We start from the raw sequence: 21,961 nt of genomic DNA on the forward strand, positions 1-21,961 counted from the left end.
GATTTCAGGGTACGATACACTTTTTTCCAAGCAGGAACTTCACAGGTCTTCAGCTGAATTGCTTTCGTGATTTTAATGAAACCTATCCACAACATAATACTGATAAATGCTGCATGCACAACGTGCTTCATTTGAACCTAATGTCATTTAGCAGGATTCATTTACTGCAGACCGTCTCTTCAAGTCATCCCAGACCGTCTCCACAGTGATGATAATGTGAGTTTTGTGGGAGCCATAACATCTGTTGCAGGGCTCGCCGTACTCTTTATGAGTTCAGTAGTTTGGGGCCATTGTCGTGCTGCAAAATGAGTTTGGTACCAATCAAATGTCTCTGATGACATTGCATACATTGATAAGAACCTGCCCGCAGCTCTCACCATTTATTCAGATCAAATCTCAAACTCAGTGTGGAGGAAATAAAGGAAGTGCTATCATGCCTCTGGTAGCACGGAGCCCTTCAGGGACCAGGCTGTTCTTTTCTGAAATAAAGAATACTCATCCCGGTAATTTCTCAGCTCCTAGGCTCAGTTCTTTCCATGCAGAGTACGTCCAGGCCTACAGAAAAACATCTGCAGTGTTTTTTTCTTTAAAAGTCTTCACCGTTTTTGACCAAATCTCCCTTGCACATTATTCCCAATCAGCTCTGATCTGATGGTGCAGTCACACATCATGTACCTTCAGAATGAGATTCATTTGTGGTCATCAACTTTTCCTGTTTCTGAGCTTCATCGGGAGGACCTGCTGCAAAACCTCTGCACACAAGACCCCTCTTTGATGTGAAAAGTTCATTTTGTTCATACTGCAGTCCTCACGCACGTCTATTCCTTCCATATGGATGTTTCTTTTTCAGTGAACTGTTCCAGCTGTTTGGGTGAATCCATCATGGTATTGCTCATTGCTTATGTGCCTGACACACTTTATTCATTTTTTGTAAGGATTTATGAGTAAAAATTCGTAGTGTACAAAGTTGTACTTATTTAGCGGCATGCAGATATCTCACCAGTGTATTCTAGACTTTCCAAAAAGAAAAAAAAATGTTTGAAGCTGTATGTATCATGGCTTAACTGATGAATGTATGAGGGGCAAAATAACATATTCAGGATCATTTTTTTTATTCTTCATCCATAGTTCATTGAAACTCAGATTTTCAGGGACGAGGCCACAGAGACGTTAAAAGCTGTGGATGCAACTTGCCAATGTGATACTTGTTTCAGAATTAACCGGAAAGATAAAGTGAGACACATATCACCATGAGCTTGCTGGATGGAAATCTGTTTTAAGTATTTTCAGTATTCTGCAGCTTATATTTTTTGCACCCACACACACCAAGTTTTGGTCAGAAAGGTTGCAAGTCTCTGGTCTATCCAGCTTGGCTGAAGCCCTCCAGTGACCTGAAAGTAACTCCTGCATGACTGGAACTTATTGGGTCATGTGGGAAGATCACACAAAACAGCTTTCAGTGGCACAGAAACGTTTTAAGAGAAATTCCAGCATGGCAGCAGACCCTGAATGCAACAGTCCATTTAACCTTGCTACAATAAGACAAAATGCACCACTCTCCTGTCGGGCTGAAGTGTTTCAGGGGAGTTAAAATTTGCAGAGAAAAGAGAAGCGAAAACAGCATATCCTTCTCTATCCTGATTGGAAAAGTCGACCTCTGAAATGATCACATTCACCATCTATATATGTTATTTACTAATTTGGGCAAAAGTCCCTAATCACAAATGGGTACACTTCTTGCCAAGGATGCTGTCACATTTTGTTATTTCAAAAGAAAAACTATTGCAAATACCACAAGTGCTGCTAAGTGCTACTCGAAACGAATGTTTCACGTCTGAAAGAATATTAATGGTCTCTCTCACTCCAAGAAGTGATTTCTGTGCACAAAAATGGAGCAGACCTCTAGTTGTTCTAAAATAAAAATAATAATGTGAAGGAATTTGTGAAATCTGGATCTAGAGGGTGCCATAAGGCAGGATGGGTAAAAGTCCTGCACTTTCAACCATTAGACCAGTTTTTGGTGAAGATTTTTTAACACAAATGACCTTAATTACAAATAAAAGAATTGTTTCTCACAAATATATTTCCAATGCAAGAAACACAACTTATCTGTAAAGAAATGACTTTCTCAAAGTCACAAGTTTTTGGAGCCAGATCCACTCTTTCACTGTTGAAACATGGTCACTTCCAGCAACCTTGTTATTCATTCATGTCTTTGCAGCGTGACCCGAAGAGGAAACCCTGAAGAGGAAGTATACACCTGATTTCATTCCTTTCTCAAGTCAATCCTTGTTCTCTTCCCTTTTCTCTGAGCTCTCTTTCCTCTTAATTATGTTTTACTTCAAGTCACCTTTTTCTTCTCTCATGAATTTCTTGTTTTCCACTTTACTGAAGATGTAGAGTAAAAATACTTCAGAACATAAAGTCTGCAGTTTCAGAGTGCACAGAAAGCTAAAGGTCAGCAGCACAATAATTTGAAATGTTATATAAAACCATAAAGACGCTCTCTGGCTGCTGTAGTCGTAAACTACAACTCCCACGATGCATTGCGGCGACACGGTCATTATCGTGACACATCTTCAACATAAGGAAAAGCTTCCTCTTTGGAAGCGATTTATTTGCTTGGCTTGAGGAGCTGCTGGCTCCTACTCCCGGTTCACATTTTGAGAAGGGAGCGGGTCGCTCGCTGCCCTCCCAGGCGCGACTGTCGAGCGGTGCACGCGAAACCATGAGTGGGCTCCAGCTAGCGCCGTAGCCCTGGAGCTCGCTGGAACACGGCTAGTGCGCGCTAAAGCTAGCTAACTGAGGAGTCCGCTGGGAGCTAACGAGGCACCCATCAAAGACAGCAACTGGAAGCGGGGACAGGGGACAGGACAGAGGACACGGGGTCTGCAGGACGGGTGGCAGAGGAGCAGATCAAGGTAAACGGATCATCTCTCCGCCCTGTCACTGGCCGTGTGATCGTGCCTCTCGGTTAACTGTAGATGGCTAAACTTCCATGCTAAGTTAGCCCCACTATCTGATGAACTGGAAATAAACAGCTGGTTTATGATATGTCATCTTAACAGAGGGAAATGAGGGCTTATAATCAAAAGGATTTAGACAGTGGGGACACAGTGTTTGTCAGATGGTGTGTTATCTACTATGTTTTATGTGATAGCATGATAAATGTTATCACGTGAGATGTCACAACACTGGACACACAGCCTTACCTTCTTTTCGGTATTTGATCTCCTGTTTTATCAACGTAAGGCCAAAGGTTGCCATATATAGACTAGTTCTCCACTTTCCACACACAGTATCTCCATCTTCATATCTTATTAGTATCTAGTTAATTCTAATGCTGAAAAGCAAGCTTGTTATTCAGTTGTGGACTGTGGGTAATCAGTAGTTATTATTTTGGCTGGCAAAGCCTGTGAGGTTTCATTGAACCAAAGAAAGTGGATTACCCAGGCTTGCTGTGCTGTAGTAGGGTTTAGGCTGCATCATGGTGACCCACTTGGCTCACCTGCTCTGCAGCTCTTTGATAAAAGTCTTTTTGTGTTGGACTTGTTTTGCTGGTGGCATACAGATGTGAAATACTTTACCGTCACTGGCACTTATTGAAAGCCTGCCCTCCCACAAATCCTGTATATGTCATTGTTATTATCGCATTATCTCCGCAAGTGTATGAGATTCAAGTTTAATTTTCTTTAGATCTCTTCTGAATTTTCAGTGTTATGCATTCAATTTAAAGTATTTTCATTCAAATAAAGTCAAATGACTGCAGAGGTCACTTCAGGGAACCCTTCAGAAAGAATATTGGCAAAAAAAAATCTTGTACAACCAGTCCTGAAGGTGAGTGGTCATCTGCCTTAACTGGTTTGGGTGAAACTAACTCAAACAGGAAAAAGATCTGCAGTGAAAGGTGCACACAAATGTCAAGTTGGTGGTGGCATTAACTGCAAATGATAAATTCATAACAATGTTTTATTCTGCCTTCATGGACAAATACCGGTTTCAGAGAGAAAGGGTTGATATTGAGGGTATAATGGTAATGGCATGCAACAGTGACATTTAAATGCATGGTTAAGGAAGAAGAGAAAATTACATGGGTGTGTGCTAAGAGCACCATGGGAGGGAATTTATAGCATGCACTCATAAATACAGTCCCTTCGTGGCTGTTATTTCATTAATATGATGTGTTACTTCCGAAACATTGGGCAGTACGGGCAGCCAGTTCCAGCTGACTCAGTGTGGTCAGTGTGGGCAGAGCGATGGTGCATCCTCCTTAGTTCTTCAGACAATCACAGGCAAACACATTCACAACTACAGGCAACTAAAAAAACCAGCAGTTAATGTCAACCACATGTGGGCAGACATCAGCGTACGTGGGAAGAACATTCAGGCCCCCAAAGTCTAACCTGCATTCAGACCAGAAACATTCTCAGCATGAAGCCTAAAATATACCCATTGTACAATATGTCCAAACCGTATGAGAAAAGTACACATGAATGTGCATTGAAATGCGTGATGAACTACGATAATTGTGCAGTCAACAGAAAACATCTTTCCCATGCTCACCCCGTTCTATTACGATCTGAGCACCGTGCAGGCACACATGACTTAACCACGCCGCTTAGAACATTAAAAGGGAGAAATGTTATTCACTCATACGCTCCATTAAAAAAAAAAAAAAACCTGTCTTCCATATTCGTATACATCCGGGCCATATTCATTTTTCCAGGGAAGGAGCCCTTGATAATGACCTCTGGAGCAGCTGACACAATTGACGGCATGAATTTTAAATGAAGAGATGAGCCAAAATAGATCAAATAGAAGTATCCTCTTGCTTTGACTGAGATGGTTTTTGCACGAGTTTCCACTAAAAGTCAGGTTGCATGCACAATATTGAAGAATATTTTAAGAGCATAATGTGCTTTGAGAGTTTAAAGCCTTTTCCAGTCATCCAGTGTTATGCATCAAGCCCGACGCTCACTGAGCCAGCTCAGTTAACGACTATCCCTTCCCTCCCTGGAAGATCCTAATGTGAAATTGCATTCCACAGACGAAGATGAGCACGTCCTTCCCATGGTTTCCCATGAGTCTCACCTGGAGTGGCAAGGTCGTATGAAGGAGGCGGCAGGGAGAAGAAAGGCACGTGGACGATAAGCACGAGTCATGAATCTCCATCAAGTCCTCACAGGGGCTGTCAACCCCGGAGACAACTGCTTCTCTGTCGGGAGCGTCAACAATGTGCCATTCACGGTAAGATATTTCAAGCTCTGGAAATATTTCCCTCCCAGCAATATAGCGGCCTTGATTCTGAAAGGATGGCCAAAAAGATTTGCTGCAAAAGCAGAAAGGATTCGTTATTCATTGTCATGATCTCCCCTCAAAAATAAAACAACTTGCTGAGTAGAAATCAAAACTGATCGTTAAATTTAAAAGGGAGCTCAAATGATATTTTTTTTTTGGCCCCTTTCAAATAGATAGATAGATCAAATCGTCTGTCGTGCTGTGAATCTGAACTTTGTACATCAAAGTTAATCAGAATGTGTGATCTAAAACCATTCTGTGAGATTATTTCTGAGTGATCTAGACTCGGCTCAATAGGAGAATGAGTTGTCTCCTTATGTCCTCTGCTGAGGGAGACATGGTCACAGTGAATCACAGCTCATGTGAGGATCTCCTTTTGAGAGCTCCAGAAATAGGGCGCAGAATTGTAAACTCATGTGCTTTTCCTCCAGTGCTGCTCTATGCCGGCATGTCTGATGCATTGACACTCGTCTCCAGGACAAGCACAGTTCAAACGACCCGTCATTTAATTCTCTGTGGAAGCACCTGAGTGTCATCTTCATCATCCCGCTGTCTCTCGCTGTCTCCTCGGCTCTCCATAGGCCTACGCGTCAGGCTGCGACGTGGTGATTTTGGGCAGTGATTTCGAGCGACTGCAGATCATCCCCGGGGCCAAACATGGCAACATCCAGGTCGGCTGTGTCGACTGCTCACTGCAGGGCGGAAAGGTAGGAGCAACCGAGTGCTGCTCGGCTTCATTCTGTCCTCAGGCCGGTCTGAAGACCCACTTTTCTCTACATTTTAATGTGTTGTATGATCATTGTTCTGTATTTCATGGATCAAACATTACAAAAAAAATTAACACAACTTAACTGATACTCATATTATAGTTGTTTATTTTAATTGGAATCCCTAAAGATATAGTACATATGCATACAAACCTTCATTTCACTCTGATTTCAACAGAGTTGACTGCATTTTTTGAGGATCAGAGAGATAATTTACTGGAACTTCACTTTCATCTTGAGAAGTAAAACACTTGGCCTGGATTTAATTTGAATCAGTGGAAAAACAAAAACAAAGCGGAAAAAAAAAACAGCAGCACAGTGATGCACAGTTTTTCTTCCTCTCAGTGTGACGATCAAACAGCAAGGCACCGTCAGGTCACGGATAATGAATCCTTTCATTCTTGATAAATCAGGATGCTCGATTTTTGCTTCAAGAATTGTACAAGGCTTAATTCTGGCAAGCTGTTTATGTATTTTCAAAAAGGCAATCGTCCGCAGCTTTAAAAGGTGTCCAGTGAACTTATTCTTTCAAGCAAGAGAAAAACCACACAGTAAAGCAAGGAGTGGTGGATTGGTGGTTCCATGCATTTCAGAAATGGGATGATTGATGATGAAACTGAAAAAAAAAACTCCACAGTTTAGTCAGTTTCCTCACCCAGTTATTACAAAAGTTGCTTTTCATTACTTTTGCTGTGATGCATGTCATGCTACTTGTCTTCAGCTCACATTGTTCATCTACTGTTTTCTGTCACTTCCATATTCTACTTTTTTGTAATTTTTTTTTTACTTCTCACAGAGTGAAATAAGGATATGAAACAAATAAAGCGGTATACAAACACAAAGACATTGGAACACAAGAGAATTGGAAAGTAGTCAAAAAAAAAAATCTAGGCCGATATCTGATTAAACTGTTTACATGATCACTGGAGTAATCTGATGACTCCAGAAATCAAATAATCATATTTTTTGTACATGTAAACATGTTCTCTCTCAGTGGGTTAAATGACCCACAAAACATTTTAGATTTTTTTTTTTTTTTTGCACCATTGACCTGTTGCAAACTGTTTGTATTCAGCATCTATTAAGAGTTATTTACTGTAGACTCTGTTATTCTTTCTTTCCCCTTTTTTTTTTTTTTTTTTTTTTTTGAGAAAACGTAGAAGCATTTGAAGATCTCTTACCAGTACATGTTCCGTTTGTTACAGTGTTTTTAATTAATCATAATCTGCTTTGTCATAAAGTTGAACCGGATGTGGTTTTTTATTTCCTCCTGCCAACAAACTTAATGACTTAATAATGGTGACAGGGCAGTTTCATGAGTGCGTGAGTTATCGGTTTTTTGTTGAATGTTTTTCTATGTTGATCTCTAGACATTTATACTGTTAAATGCAAACGAAACTGAGAAGAATAATTTTACACAAACCAGCAGTAATGATTATTAGAGAATGCGCATGTTGGAGAATTTTCTCTCCTCTCATTTCATCTAATATATCTAATATCACAAGAGGTAATTACAGCTATATTCACAGTATCCAGAAATCATTTGCACATTCCGTTTGATACTGAATGATACAATCAGGCTTGATTGTATTCATATTAAAAAAAAAAAGAGAGAGAGAGAGAGAATTTGCCGCTTTGGGGTTTTCTCCTCCTCCCTCATGTGATAGCTAATACAATTTTTTGGAAGCTTGGAACTGGAAGTCTCCCTCACATGCTTCTGGCCTGGTCCAGCTTCTGCTCAGACTTGCTGAGTTGTTCCATTTCTCTGCTGCCCTCTTCACGCAGCCAATCCTGTTTGCTGTGACTTCAAGGCTTTGAGCAGTTCAGGTGGATTTTGTGACAGATAATCGCTCATTATTCAAAATATCTCTGAAGTGACTTGCTTCAGTTCATTGACCCCCTTTAAGGCAAGTCACCATATCAGGTACATTTGGGACGTCTTCCCAAATGAAAGAGGGTCGTGTTAAAGCGGCACTAAGGAACTTTTCAACCTTAATAAAACATTTTAATATCTTTTGTGATGATACATCGAACTTACAACTAGTTGAATGACCCCTCTGTCACGGCCTGAGGGCGTTAGTATTGCTTTCACTTGGACTGAGCAGCTGTGAGGAGGGTGGTAGGAACCCTGCTCACTAAAAAACTCCAAATGTGCGGACTGCTTTACGGCATGCGTCACATCATGATATAACACTGTTTAGCCACCATTAGATTCATTACCTCGTCGCTATCCGTCCTTCACACAGCCACTGGAAACAAATGAGGGTGAGGTCAGTCCAACAGCATGCCCACCGGGAGCAGCATTTTACGACGTCACGCGCTAGGCCTCATGGGAACTGTAGTATTCAGTCAGGCAAAACACTACCGCTTTTGTCCACTGGCGCCGCCAAAATCAACGAAAACTGAAAGTTCCTTAGTGTTGCTTTAATGAAAAATGCAGGATACATGATTAACTAATTGTGCTCAAATATTGAGATTGTGTGATGATACACACTACTTTACATCGACATCGGTAAAAACAACACAAAGTCTAATTTTTGTCTGTTTTTGTGATGTGAAGTTGAAGTACAGTGAAGTACAGTGCTTTAAACTTAAAAAAAAAAAAGAAGAAAACATGAACATAAATAAATCTTTTCTCCAGTATGTGATCACAGGATTGTAGAGCCTATTCTAAATCTTTAGGAAATATGTCACGTGTAGAGTTTTTATGAGCTATAAACTGCAAATTCTGTCTGATTTTGATATTTTGGGACTGTTATGATGCATGAATAGTTTATTATGGTGTAATTAAGACCTGAAAATAAAATAAACACATAAAATCGTCAAACTTTTTTAGTTTATTAGGAATAGAGCAGACAGACAGTTGAAGTTAATTTGGTTTTTGTGAACTCAAAATGTCACCAGAGATGGTATCAAAGTCAAACAAGCAGACTTAAAGTTTTTTAAAATTGGAATCCCATCTGCCTTTATGTCACTCACAGAAAAGGAATTTGCTAATTTAAATGATTGCTTATTGTAGTTTTTGTGTAGCTCCAGTGTAATGTGGCTCTCTCTGTAATAATTTATTGAAATGGAAATTATTGTTATTGCATAATCTTGTGCTCAGTATACGTCATCGAAACTCCCATAGATAAGTGTTCATTTTCCACAGTAAACGTTTCGATGAAAAATTGTGACTAAAATAAGCCAGAAGACTCTGTCATCTTGTCATAGCAGCTGTTTTAATGTTTAACCGGTACATTTTTAATGTCGATCGTGTCTCAGCCTGTCAAATTTTTCCTTTTCCTCTTTTCAGATCGCAGCTTCCTATGGAAGCATTGTGTGTGTCTTTGAGCCGGTTGAGCATCCAGATCAAAAAGACACATCGCTGACTGTGAGTAGCATCCATTATCTTCCAGTCACAGTCTGGTCAGGCCGAAATTCACATTTTCCTGCAAAACAAAACCTTTTCTGTTTGTTTTGGTGGAAGCCTGTCTGACAATTGCAACAGAGCAGCACATTGTTTCTCCAAAACCCACGGGAATAGTTACCAGGGAAGAGCAAATATTTCCAGCACACAGACATTCCTATTGAAATACTTTTTAATTGATTGTATGGCTTGCAGTCATTATGAATCCTTTTTTATATAGTTAAGCGCTGACATTGCTGAACAGACTTCTATTGTGAGAGAAGGCAAAGAATAGAACTGGCGCCACCTTAAAAGCAGTCGGTACCTCTTCTCGCTGCAGAGCTCCTCTGGCGTTACGCCGCCGTCTGGGAGGCCTGGTCACATGTGACTCACATGAACGCAGCCTCGCTGTTTGGTTCGGTTGTGGAGTTACAGCAGTTCAAATAGTAAAAACATGCGAGACGGGGAAAAAAAAAATCGTCTGTTCTGCTGTGTCTTACTTCCGTTGCGTTCTCTCCATCTTCTGCAGAAGCTGAATTGCCAGTGGCAGAAAACTGGTCAATTTGTATTGCAGTCGATGGTACGGAACCTGGCCTGGCACCCGACAGGTACACTGAGCTGATCTCTCTGTTTAAAACGCCTTTTCACTGCTTGTTTCTTTTTGTCATCAAATAGTTAATGAACGGCAAACTACACTTTTTTTGTTTTTGTTTTTGTTTTGTTTTTTTCCCCCCTTCACCCAGGCTGCACTCTCTTGACCGGCTCCAGCAGCCTTCAGCTGTGGTCAAATGCCGAAGGAGTGAAAGATGAGTCTGAAGAAGTTCGAAACCAGACGGATTTGACCATCAGAGATTCTCGCTCAGCCTGGAGGTGCATCTGGCAGAGCAAGTAAGAGCAAAGAAATACTAAATCTTAACATCCACTTCTACTGAGACTTGATTGCTTCATTTCTGAAAACAGTGGATTTTGTTTTGATAGAATTGTTGCTCCCTCCAAAAGATAATCACTAAAGTTATTGATAATAAACAAGATCAGATATGGTATTCCACCATATCTTTTTGTGTGTGTGTGTGTGTGTGTGTGTGTGTGTGTGTGTGTGTGTGGTGACAGTTTTATGAGACATTTCTGTTTTTATTTGAATATAAGCAAATAAAAGTACTGAATGGTGATGTTAATGTCATTTTGTTGTTTTGTTTAAAGGACAGCCTCTCCAATCAACTTAATGAAGTTCTCCCCTGATGGGGAGTTCTTTGCTACTGCTGGGCAGGTGAGGAGTGTGTTAGTAGAGGGACTGATGATGATGATGAAAGTGATAATCCATGTTTGTAGGTCCAGCTGTGTCAAACTCATTCAGGAAAAACTCAGACCAGAGAAATCACAGCACAGTAATTCACAAACATCCTCAAATCCAAATGTTTTAGTGGAAGTGAATAGAATACATGCATCAAAAATAATATCTTCAGAATGAGTTGATGACTTCAACATCATGCCACTTTTAAGCTTTTTATTTTGGAGCAAAACATAGTGAAATGTCCCTTTTAATCCTGCTGCAACTAAAAATGCAACAATCACTCAACCATACGTGCAGTCATCTCAAAGGCCAGACTGAACCCTCTGACGTCACGGGTTTGGAACCAGAACCATACCGTTTGACCATAATGACAGAAAACATGAGGGAAGCACTCTGTCCTATCAGAGCTGCACAGCTCCAGAGGAAGTGGAACTTTTACTGGAAACGCGTTTTTTGCTTTCTCTGCAGATTGTGCTTTTCTGCTCAGCGTGGGATTGGTGAAATCAGCAGTTCCTCTGTCAGGAGCTTTTGGATGATTTACACAATCAGCCAATTTGTTCACTAATCAAGGATCCATTATTTGCGCAGCCCAATCAGTAGATTGTTTAGCACTTCTTAAAGCTAAGATTTTAACACCAAAAAGTTCTATTGATATAAATTTTTGATTTTTCAATGTCAATTCTTTTGGAAATGTGGACAGACTGTAAATTTCAATATCATGCCCAGCCCTATATCAAACATTTTAAAATTAATACGATGGATTGATATGATCAATTACAAAGTCTTTTGAACACAAGTCATGTCTATCGAGGCAGAGTCATTTTGGGATCTATATCTTGATCATTTTATGGTTCAGCACAGAAATGTCTGAACTCGAACTGTTCAATGTGCAGACGGTGTTGACGGTGATAATAATGAGGAGAGAAAAGCTGATCTGTGACCGCATTAGTTTTATCCCCGTGTGTCTCTGCTCTTTACAGGACGACTGCCTGGTGAAGGTGTGGTACAGCACCAGCAAGTGGAAGTCGGGCGTTTCCAGACTCTTCACTCCTCCAGAACCTGCTGAGCATGTACAGGGAGCGCTCGCATTCTCTTTTGTCTACCTGGCCCATCCCCGCTCCGTCACCGGCTTCTCCTGGAGGAAGACCAGCAAATACATGCCACGGTATTGATACGGATATTAGTATTGGATACTTTCTGACTCTGCGTTTCTATTTTGGTCTGCACTAATACATGTGTATTCTTGTACAACAATAAGAAATCTACAATAAATTGCCACATCTGTACTTGTTTTGTCTATTGCAGTTATTTTTATTCAAGTATTAAGATGCTGTAACGCAAAGACTGAACTCTCGCTATATTTTGTGGGTTTTGTTGCTCTGCTCAAAAAGGAAAACTGTTTTTTTTTGTTGTTCTTTTTTTCTGTTCTGTACTACAATTTTTCACGTGGGTAGCTCTGCCACACTTTTTAAATGCGATCTTCACTGAGGACTAGATTAAATGCAGTGGTTTCCTTATCACTGTTGCAGGAACTCCACTTTCTACCTGCCGTTTAATTTATTTCTCCACATGTGGTTTCCCATCAGCAGTCGCCAGAATAAACCTCACGTGTTGCTCTTCTCCCATCTCCTTTCCCCTCCACAGAGGTGCGGTGTGTAATGTCCTGCTCACCTGCTGTAAGGACAGCGTGTGTCGGCTCTGGGCAGAGACGCTGTTGCCAGGTGACAGCCTCCTTTCCGGTCACCATAACAACCACGGTCCGAGCCAGCATGGGGAAACCAAGCGCGGCGCCGGCCTCTCTGTGAAGAGCGGCTGCAACGGGAAGACGCAGATGCAGACGTTGCAGGAAGTACGTGTTCCTGATGTTGTGCTTTGACTGAACACGGTTTTTCGTTTCATTCGGCTCCAGCTGAGGTAAACGCTAAGCAGTACACCTTCATAAAGCGTTCAACATTCAGCCGTTAAACAAGCATCGATTCAACCCTGTGGTTGTTTTGGCATTCAGTGTGTTATATAGCCTGATACTGATTCACTATTCATTGACTCTTAAAGCTGATAGTGGCACATGGATGCATGTTATTGCACAGGAGCACACACACACACACACACACACACACACTTAATACTGCAGGTTTAAGGAATTCTCAAAAGTTTCCTCATTCTATTCCTCAGTGATCTCGGCCACCTGTATGATCGCAGTCACAACTGAGTGGCTCCGTCAGAAAGGAGACAGACTTGTTGCCTGTGATCCCCCTGTGGTTATGTGCAGAACATCGTTAAAGCGACACTAAGGAACTCTCAGTTTTCGTTGATTTTGGCGGGGCCAGTGGACAAAAGCGGTAGTGTTTTGCCTGATCGAATACCACACTTCCCATGAGGACTAGCGCGTGGCGTCGTAAAATGCTGCTCCCGGTGGCGTGCTGTCGGACTGAACACGCCTACATTTGTTTCTAGTGGCTGTGTGAAGGACGGATAGCGACGAGGTAATGAATCTAATGGTGGCTAAACAATGTTATATCATGGTGCTGAAAATAAACGTTTAACTTTGGTAAACGTAACTTTGTTTTTGTACCGCTCTTCCCCCCTGGGAGACCACCATGCCGTAAAGCAGTTCGCACATTTGGAGTTTTTTTAGTGAGCAGGGTTCCTACCACCCTCCTCACAGTGGCTTAGTCCAAGTGAAAGCAATACTGACGCCCTCAGGCCGTGACAGAGGGGTCAGTCAACTAGTTGTAAGTCGATGTATCATCACAAAAGATATAAAAAATTTTTTATTAAAGTTGAAAAGTTTTTTAGTGTCGCTTTAATTTGTTCAACTCTTTAAAGTAAAAAATCTAACCTTTGAAATTTCCACTTTCATTTTGTTGGCGTTCGTTGTAGTATTTCCTAAAAATCTTCTGAATCACAACTGAATGAATAAAATGTCCAAACTAAAATTTAAACTAAAGTTTAACTAAATTTTTTATGTTTTAACAAGTTAATTTAACTCTGAACCCAATTATAATGATTGATTACTTTTTGCGCAACGTTGTCAGGATTTTGTTAAAACATCTTGAGAGAATGAAGTCGATTCCCATCACAATCTTACTAATTTTTTTTAAGAAAAATAATCATGAAAATGTGTTATTATTATTATGCAATTTCTAAGTTTATTTTCAATTCAACATTTGGGAAAATACTTCTTTCCAGGTGTAATTAGCAGTTTTATTGCAATTTGCTATCACTCTAATTAAAAAAGCCTAAAGGAAATTTTTCTGCGCTAAAGTTTCCAAATTATTTGCTGTCAATCATTTTAAACTATTGCCTCAGCTTATTTTCACCGTCCACATACACCGACTGCTTAATTTCCTATTTAGGTTGTGTAAATTGGGTTTAGCTGAATTCCTCCCTCTCTCTCCCCGCCGCTCCGTGCAGCCGGTTCCCCTCTGGCTCGCCTCTCCTTCAGACAAATTAGGCTGTTAACTCCACGGCTGTTAAAGCGTCAGCGGCTCTAAATGAATTTCCCGTCCCAAAGAGAAGCACCTGTTCGCCAGAGCAGAGTGTTTCACCTCAGACAGCATTCAAGCGTTCAAGCCTCGCGTCTTTGCATGACTTGATTATTGACTTGTACTCTGACAAGTTTATCAAGAGGCTGCTGTTTGTTTTCTTTTTAAATCTGATTTAAACATTTGTACGTTCTGCTGAAATGCGCTCATTTCGCCGCTCGATGACTTTGTTTATGCATATTTCTTCTTATTCGCAGTTGAATTTCCAAGAACCGTACCGCTCCTCCTTTTCCCGGGACCTGCCCCAGCCGTCTGTGACCGGCTACCTGCCTCACCAGCAGAGCCGCCACTACAGCCACAAGAAGAGCAGCAGCAGCACGCCGCACGCCAACGCCCTCTGCCACTTCCACATCGCCGCCAGCATCAACCCCGCCACAGGTCGGTCAGATCTCACATTGAAATCCAAAGAAATTCTTAAATATGATGAATTTAAAAAAAAAAAAAAAAAAATTGAAAATGGGATCTGTGATATAGAATTTAGTTTTTCCTAAAACGCACAGTCAGGGAGTTCAGTCTGAATAAAAACAGCCGGAGGTCTGAGAGCGTCGCCTCAGTTTTTCAAATGCAAAAAAAGAAAAAAGAAAAAGAACAAACTACGATTCATTTGTGGATGGCCCGAGGTTGTTTATTTAACATCCCAGTGAGCTTGTGCTCAGCGAGAGCTGTTCCGAGTAACCGAGCGTTTCATTTTGTTTATCTCGGGTTTTCTGGATCAACCTAATTTGACCTGAACGAGGCCAAAATCTCGTAGATTGTTTCAGCCCGGAGGCTTTAAGGTCCTGGAGAATTCTGTTTTCTCATGTGTTTCAGACCTTCGACCTCAGTTAAATGTATAACAGAAAATTTGTTCCAGCAGGTGCATTTTTTCATGTCTCTATAAAGATTTCTTTTTTTTAAATCTTCTTGTTTTGGACCCGCGTTTCTTAGACATTCCTCTCCTGCCCTCCATCTCCTCTCTGAACGCCGCGGATGACGAGGAACCTGGAGGTCCGTTCACTGTCCACTGGCTCAACAACAAAGAGCTTCATTTCACGTTAGCCATGGAGGTCTTCCTGCAGCAGCTCCGGGGCAGTCTGGAGCAGCAGACCGAATGCTCCGTCGAAGGTGCAGCAAAATATTTAATCCCACATTGCTTCTCATATTTGAATGCGTGTGCATGTTAGGCTGGAGCAGCACCGCCTCAGTGAAAATCGGGGCATATTTTTCCAGTCGCCTTGATTTGCATTGCTTTCCAGAGCCAGAAGACGAGGCTGATTTCGATGATGAAGATAACAATAGCAGGCCGAGCGAGCCCCGGGGACTGGACGCCGTGGAGCTTCCGCTGGCAGCGATCGAGCACCAGGTGGACGTGCTGCTGGAGGAGTGGAACAAAGGGGCCGACATGCTGTTCAGTATTCATCCCATGGACGGCTCCTTGTTAGTCTGGCACGTGGACTGGTTAGATGAATACCAGCCAGGCATGTTCAGACAGGCTCAGGTACTTCACGCTCTACGTATTTTAAAGACCGCATTGCTATATTGCTAAGATTAAGTCGAGTTGTTTGATGATCACAGACGCACACAGTGATAGTGAGTTTAACCAGGGTAATAGATGTCGTTTCTTTCTGTTCAGCAGTTTGATCTACTGAGGCTAAATGCGATGATGATGGTAAACCACAGTGATGAAATAATGACTCACTAGCTTACTTATAGGTGAATGAACACTGCACATTAGGCAGGCCGTTCACTGGTCACTGTTTCCAGCGATCGTTTTGTATTCACAACTTCAATACGCGTCTGCTGGGAAAAAAACATCCACTTGTCACCGGTCGGACTGTGAATCATCCTGACAGCTGTGATGGTATAGCTCCTCTAATGGCTTCTCATCCAGCCGTTGAGACAGTTATTTTCTAATTATGTGTGGCTTCATATCAAGTTCAAAAGTGCCTCGGTGCATTTTTATGAGCAGTAAAAAATAATGAGAACTGGATGTGATCGCAGAGTTGTAAGTCAGTCAGGCAGGCGAGGCGTCTAAAAGAATCGTAAGATCCATTGACATTCAAAAAGGTTAGGACTGGCGCTTCTAGTTAGCTGAACCAGGAAAGAAGCGGCTTTCATCATGAGCATATGTATTTTTCCATGTTTCTGATTTTGACAGCAACAGGCGAACCACCAAGGAATCCCCTTGATTATTTCTTTTCACTGGAAATGTGTTCTCTTCCCAGCTGATCAGTTTCTAAGTCATTTTTGCTGTTTCATTCCAGATGTTTACTTCAGGTTTAATCAGTCGCGTTTTGAAAAATCAACTCTTGTTTTTGTGATTTCCACATGACGTCAAGTTCTCTCTTTTTCTCAGGTATCGTTTGTGTCCCGCATCCCCGTGGCCTTCCCAGCCGGGGACGCGATCTCCCTGAGCCACAGCGTGGTCATGTACGCTTGCAACAAAAACGTGGATCTGGCCATCCAGCATGGCCGACAGCGTCCGCCCGGCAGCGCCTTGCCTCAAACCAAATCCGCTCTAATAAGCTACGGAGGTCAAGGAAAAGTGGCGCCCAGCAGCAGCCTCCGGCTGAGCATCTTCACCCCCAACGTCCTCATGATCTCCAAACACGCCGACGGCTCTCTGAATCAGTGGGCCGTCAGCTTCGCCGAGGACTCCGCTTTCTCCACCGTGCTCAGCGTCTCTCACAAGTCGCGGTACTGCGGCCACCGCTTCCACCTCAATGACCTGGCCTGTCACTCGCTGCTCCCCCTCCTCCTCACCACCTCCCACCACAACGCCTTGAGGACGCCGGAGGCCGACAACATCCTGGCCCCGCCGGAGTCCCGCTCCTCGCAGTCCTCGTCTCTGTCCCGCGGGTCACGACCCAGCCGGATGTCCCTGGGAACGATCTCCCAGGATCCCAATGCCATCTACAGCGAGCTGATCCTGTGGAGGGTGGACCCGGTGGGCCCGCTGTCTCTGTCCGGGGGAGTCTCAGAGCTGGCCCGAATAAATTCTCTCCACGCGTCAGCGTTCGCCAATGTAGCCTGGCTGCCCACGCTCATTCCCAGCAGCTGTTTAGGTGAGAAAGCACCACTTTCTGGCTGGATACGTTCTTTGTTGATTTAATGACGGAATACGATGAAAGAAATGAACCTGTGTTTAACTATTCTGCATTCGCTGCCACAGATAGCTCTAAACTTTTGTTCTTCCTTTCTTCAGGTGCATACTGTAACTCTCCCAGTGCCTGCTTTGTGGCGAGTGACGGCCAGTCGCTCAGGCTCTACCAGGCCGTTATTGAAGCCAAGAAACTCCTGAGTGAGCTCTCTAATCCCGAGATATCGGTAAGTGATTGGAAAGCTGTCTCCGACTGTAGCCGGCATTGCACTGCCTGTCTCTCTGCTGTGCAGTGACCGGTTTGTTCCCCTGAAGCCACTTCATTCATTGTCAAATACTTGCATTTTTTTTTTACTTATTGTGATTATTAATTATATTTCCTTTTTTTTTAAATGTCTGATTTCCAGAAATATGTTGGGGAGGTGTTCAACATCATCAGTCAGCAGTCCACAGCCAAGCCAGGCTGTATTATAGAGCTGGACGCCATCACTGACTTTGTGAGTATACTAGAGGATCAATAAAACTGCACATCAGACATCCTGTCTTGGAAACATTCTCATTAAATATGATTTGTCTGTATTTCTATAAGTTTATAGTTACTTTGCACAGCACATACAGCAGTAACACTTGGTCAGCCATGTAAAAACAAACAGCTCACATTGTTTTTCCTGCCCTGAGGCAGTCTGAGTGTGAGGGCGTGTGAGTGTTTGTGCCTGTTAGTAACGCATCTTGTGTGTATTTTTGTTTGTGTGTGTGTGTGTGTGTGTGTGTGTGTGTGTGTGTGTGTGTGTGTGTTCTGCACGGTAGATGAAGCATGATGGTGCGTATCTGATTTGGTTTGATCACTCATGTCATTTTTCTTCACAGCAAGGGAAGGAGACGCAGCTTCTGCATGTGTTTGAGGAGGATCTGATCCTCGGCAGTGAGAGATCGGAGAGCGCTCAGGAAACACCCGATTCTCAGCGTAATGCTCCCGACATTTCTAACTACATGCTGGAACATTCTGATCCGTGTTCTTTCGGTTTAATATTGTGCTCCGTGTGTTTCGGTGCAGCCTTGAGCGAATCGGCCTTCTCTGCAAGCTTCTTCCTGGTGGTGGTGGAACGGACCTCAACGGGGCGCTCCTTCCTCCACATGTGGCATCTCCATCTCGCTGCTCGTCCCGTTACCATGGGTGAGTAGTTTGGACTTGGAATCCTAAAAGATATAGGAGTTTTTGTCATGCCTGACGACAATAGTGACTTCCAGTTTAACTCTTTCAGTGATGCGAAGTCAGTTTTTTCCTCTTGCTTGCTCTTTCATCACACCTTTGCTTTCCAATGTCCTGCTTTCATTTTATTAACTGTATTGGTTTCATTACTTTGAGTTTCATGTAAATAGAAAAGCATCTACAAATATTTCTATTCAGATTGAGTAAAATAATAAAATTGCAAAATCTTCCTAAATTAGAAGTCTTCAAGGCTTTTAATGGTTTCTCCCATTGGTCGTGTCTTCTCAGAAGAAACCGTCATACAGAAGGAGACCAACTCGGCCTCCCCTGCGAATGGCTCCCAGTTCGTCTTCGACACGCTCAGTTCTCCAATAACCCAGAAGAGTAAACCCTGCACGTCCAACCTGCAGAGCGCCTGCCGCCTCAGCCTCACCACACACAGGCTCTACAGCCAGGAGATGGCTCTACCGCCGGGGGTGGAGGCCATTACTGTTACTCCCTCAGCAGGTGAGGGACGGCGCCATGATAGCAATGCCAGACCACACCAGTAAAGTTGTAGCCATAAACTTTTTAGCCAATCATTTAAAACGGATTTATTTTTAGTGAATGGAAAGCTGAGTAAAAAGCTGGATGTTAACGTGATGTTTCTCATCTCAGGTCACTTGAGTGCATCGTGTTCTTTGCCAGCCGGCCGGGTGCCTTACCTCCTCGCTACTTCCTGTTCCGATGAAAAGGTGCGTTTCTGGAGGTGCAACGTTGTGACGGCAGACCCGTCCAGTAAGGACGACTTGGCGTACCAGTGGGAGGAGTGGCCTCTCCTGGTGGAGGAGCGGTTTCCCAGCAGCAGCGCGGTCAGCGTGCCCGGTCACCCCGTGGAGGTCAGCTGCTGTCACACCGGCCGCTTCGCCGTTGCCTACAGGCAGACGCCGAGCACGCCTCTGAACTCGACGCCTCAGGCGAACCCTCTCGGACTGCTGGCTTCTCCCCCCGCCTCGGCATCCTCCCCACACGCACACCTCTACGGCGCCGGCACCCGAGTGACGCCGACCCTCACTGTACAGCCGAGCCCAAATCTCTCCGTACTCTCAGCAAACAGCAGAGAACCGCTGGTCCACATCGGGATCTTCCAGTGCGAGTCTACCGGCGGATCTCAGTGGATACTTGAGCAGACCATAGTCCTGGACACTCCAGATCCCATCGCTAATTACGCTGTTAGCTTCACCACGTCGGACAGTGCCGACGTTTCACACAACTCGGACTTCTGTGTACCAAACGACAACTGTCTGGGTTCTACTAGTAAGAGCCTGGTTCACCTGGACTGGGTCTCCCAAGAAGACGGTTCACATGTTCTGACTGTTGGTATCGGGACGAAGATCTACATGTATGGCCGCCTCGCCGGGAAGCCGCCGGAGCTGGGTCTGTCCTCTGATGCCGGCAAAGACCAAAGCTCGTCCCGCCTGGTTCTGCTTCGATCGGTCAGCCTGGTCTCCTCTGTCGAAGGGTCGTTACCGATCCCCGTCTCGCTCTCCTGGGTGCGAGACGGGATCCTGGTGGTGGGCATGGACTGCGAGATGCACGTCTACTCCCAGTGGCAGCCGCCGGCACCGGCCAGGCCCGCCGTCACCGTCGGCCAGGACACGGACATCAGCAGCAGCGTCTCCTCGATAGTCTCAGCAGTCAGGCAGAGCCAGGAGGAGGGCCTCAGCCCCGGGGCGCCCAATCCACTGCTGGCCCCCCCCAAAAAGCTCCTGACAAGATCGATGATGAGCCTGGCTCAGAAACTCAGCGGGAAGAGAACGGTTTACGACCTCCCCTTTGAAATGGAAGATTCAGGGCTTTTTGAAGCGGCTCACAAACTCTTTCCCACGTTACCACAGTACCACCCTGTGCAGCTGCTGGAGCTTATGGACCTAGGAAAGGTCAGTGAAATTAAATAAACAGCTCTTACCTACAGGCATACATTTCTATTTTTTTTTTTTTTTTGGTAAAAATTCTTAAGCTTCATTAGAGCTTTTTTTTTTTTTTTTTTTTCCTTTTTAATTTTCAACCCTGTCCGTATGTGCTAAGGTTCATCGTGCCAAGGCGATCCTCTCCCACCTCGTCAAATGCATCGCTGGAGAAATCGTGGCTCTCAAAGACAACGCCAGCAATCCAGAGAAACGCGTGCGCTCCCGCACCATCAGCGCCGGAGGCAGCACAGCCAGGGACCGAAAGATGTTCAGCAAAGCCGAGAACTCCAGCTCCGACTACACAGAGATCAGCTCCATCCCTCCCATGCCTCTGTATGCCCTCCTGGCAGCCGATGAGGATACACCGAAACCTGGTGGGTGTGCAGCGCGCGGCTGAAGAACAAATGCTGCCAGTACTGAAGAAAACTTTGTTTCAGTCGTACCTATAGGCAAATAAAAGGTGATGGAAAAATTTCAAACTTGCACAGAATCTGAACTTGATGAAATGAAGGTTGTTCTCATTCAGATATAAATCCAACAGTCGTTTTTGACATAATAGTCGCAAATATTCAGTTGAAATACAGTATTTAAAAATATCTTCAACATAGTAACAAAGGAATTGTCCAAGGGAGAGGGTTTTTTTTTTGTTTTTCGGATTTTTACTGGGGTTTTTGTTTCTTTTGAATTGTTTTATTCATGTCGCACTTTAATTAAAGAGCAGAGCAAAAATGTCAGTTAAGGGAGCAATGCTCGTCAACCTTGGATGAAAACAGATCAAAATGTACAATCTCAAACTTCACTGTAATAAAGTTTTAAGTTTGTTTTGCCAGTTATGCAGTATGGACACTTGGGTTTTTACCCAGGTTGAACAGGTTTTCTTTGCTGATCTCATAACTTCCTCACCTCACACAACATAAAGCTAAAAGTGATTCTCTGAATAACCTCTCACAACCTCTTATTGCAGACTCATCAAATAACTCATGGTGTGGTAGATCTCATTGAATTCAAATTGAAAGTAGCACCCTAAAAAGTAACTTTTCTCAGCCGCCCTGCCCTTAAGGTGGAATAATATGTTACTTTCTACTTTTGGGATTTCTCTATTGTTTTTCGCAGGAATACAGTTTTATGAAGAATAAAGGCAGGAACGTGTAGACAGAAAAAAAAAAAAAGGGTCCAGCTCTTTGATATTTTGATTTAATATGCCGTCGCCTCCGCACGGCAGAGTTTTTCAGAAGGTTTCTTACAAAATACTTGTCTTGTTGAATTTAGCCGTGTTGTGCGCCTCTCTGCAGATAAAGTGGGCAGTGTGAGCGGGGATAGCGGACACGGCTCCAGCCACACTGACGCCTATGACGAGCTGTTTCACACACCCAGCACAGTGGACCTGGACCCTCTGGAAAGCGAACAAGAGGAAACGGGGAACAAGGTCGCTTT

The 21,961-nt window shown here is 43.5% G+C and overlaps 1 protein-coding gene across 4 annotated transcripts in view; it reads left to right on the plus strand.

Annotated features, from left to right (window-relative positions):
* The first annotated feature begins 2,561 nt into the window (after window positions 1–2,561).
* The window catches only part of dmxl1 (Dmx like 1), a 43,941-nt gene continuing 24,541 nt past the window's right edge, over window positions 2,562–21,961 (plus strand). For 2 of the 4 annotated variants that reach the window (XM_030104111.1, XM_030104108.1), the window contains exons 1-21: window positions 2,562–2,921; window positions 5,048–5,247; window positions 5,880–6,005; window positions 9,361–9,438; window positions 9,983–10,061; window positions 10,197–10,341; window positions 10,654–10,720; window positions 11,725–11,909; window positions 12,389–12,593; window positions 14,487–14,667; window positions 15,217–15,393; window positions 15,525–15,766; window positions 16,625–17,333; window positions 17,474–17,595; window positions 17,776–17,865; window positions 18,236–18,332; window positions 18,423–18,542; window positions 18,867–19,085; window positions 19,236–20,497; window positions 20,646–20,901; window positions 21,820–21,953. In XM_030104111.1, coding sequence (XP_029959971.1) covers window positions 5,161–5,247; window positions 5,880–6,005; window positions 9,361–9,438; window positions 9,983–10,061; window positions 10,197–10,341; window positions 10,654–10,720; window positions 11,725–11,909; window positions 12,389–12,593; window positions 14,487–14,667; window positions 15,217–15,393; window positions 15,525–15,766; window positions 16,625–17,333; window positions 17,474–17,595; window positions 17,776–17,865; window positions 18,236–18,332; window positions 18,423–18,542; window positions 18,867–19,085; window positions 19,236–20,497; window positions 20,646–20,901; window positions 21,820–21,953 — 4,581 coding nt within the window. In that variant the 5' untranslated portion in view covers window positions 2,562–2,921; window positions 5,048–5,160. Of the gene's footprint in view, window positions 2,922–5,047; window positions 5,248–5,879; window positions 6,006–9,360; window positions 9,439–9,982; window positions 10,062–10,196; window positions 10,342–10,653; window positions 10,721–11,724; window positions 11,910–12,388; window positions 12,594–14,486; window positions 14,668–15,216; window positions 15,394–15,524; window positions 15,767–16,624; window positions 17,334–17,473; window positions 17,596–17,775; window positions 17,866–18,235; window positions 18,333–18,422; window positions 18,543–18,866; window positions 19,086–19,235; window positions 20,498–20,645; window positions 20,902–21,819; window positions 21,954–21,961 lie in introns of those variants that run through there. The other 2 variants (XM_030104110.1, XM_030104109.1) reach the window with 2 other exon arrangements.

The sequence above is a fragment of the Salarias fasciatus genome, chromosome 12, assembly GCF_902148845.1.
Source record: "Salarias fasciatus chromosome 12, fSalaFa1.1, whole genome shotgun sequence".
Taxonomy (NCBI): Eukaryota; Metazoa; Chordata; class Actinopteri; order Blenniiformes; family Blenniidae; genus Salarias; species Salarias fasciatus.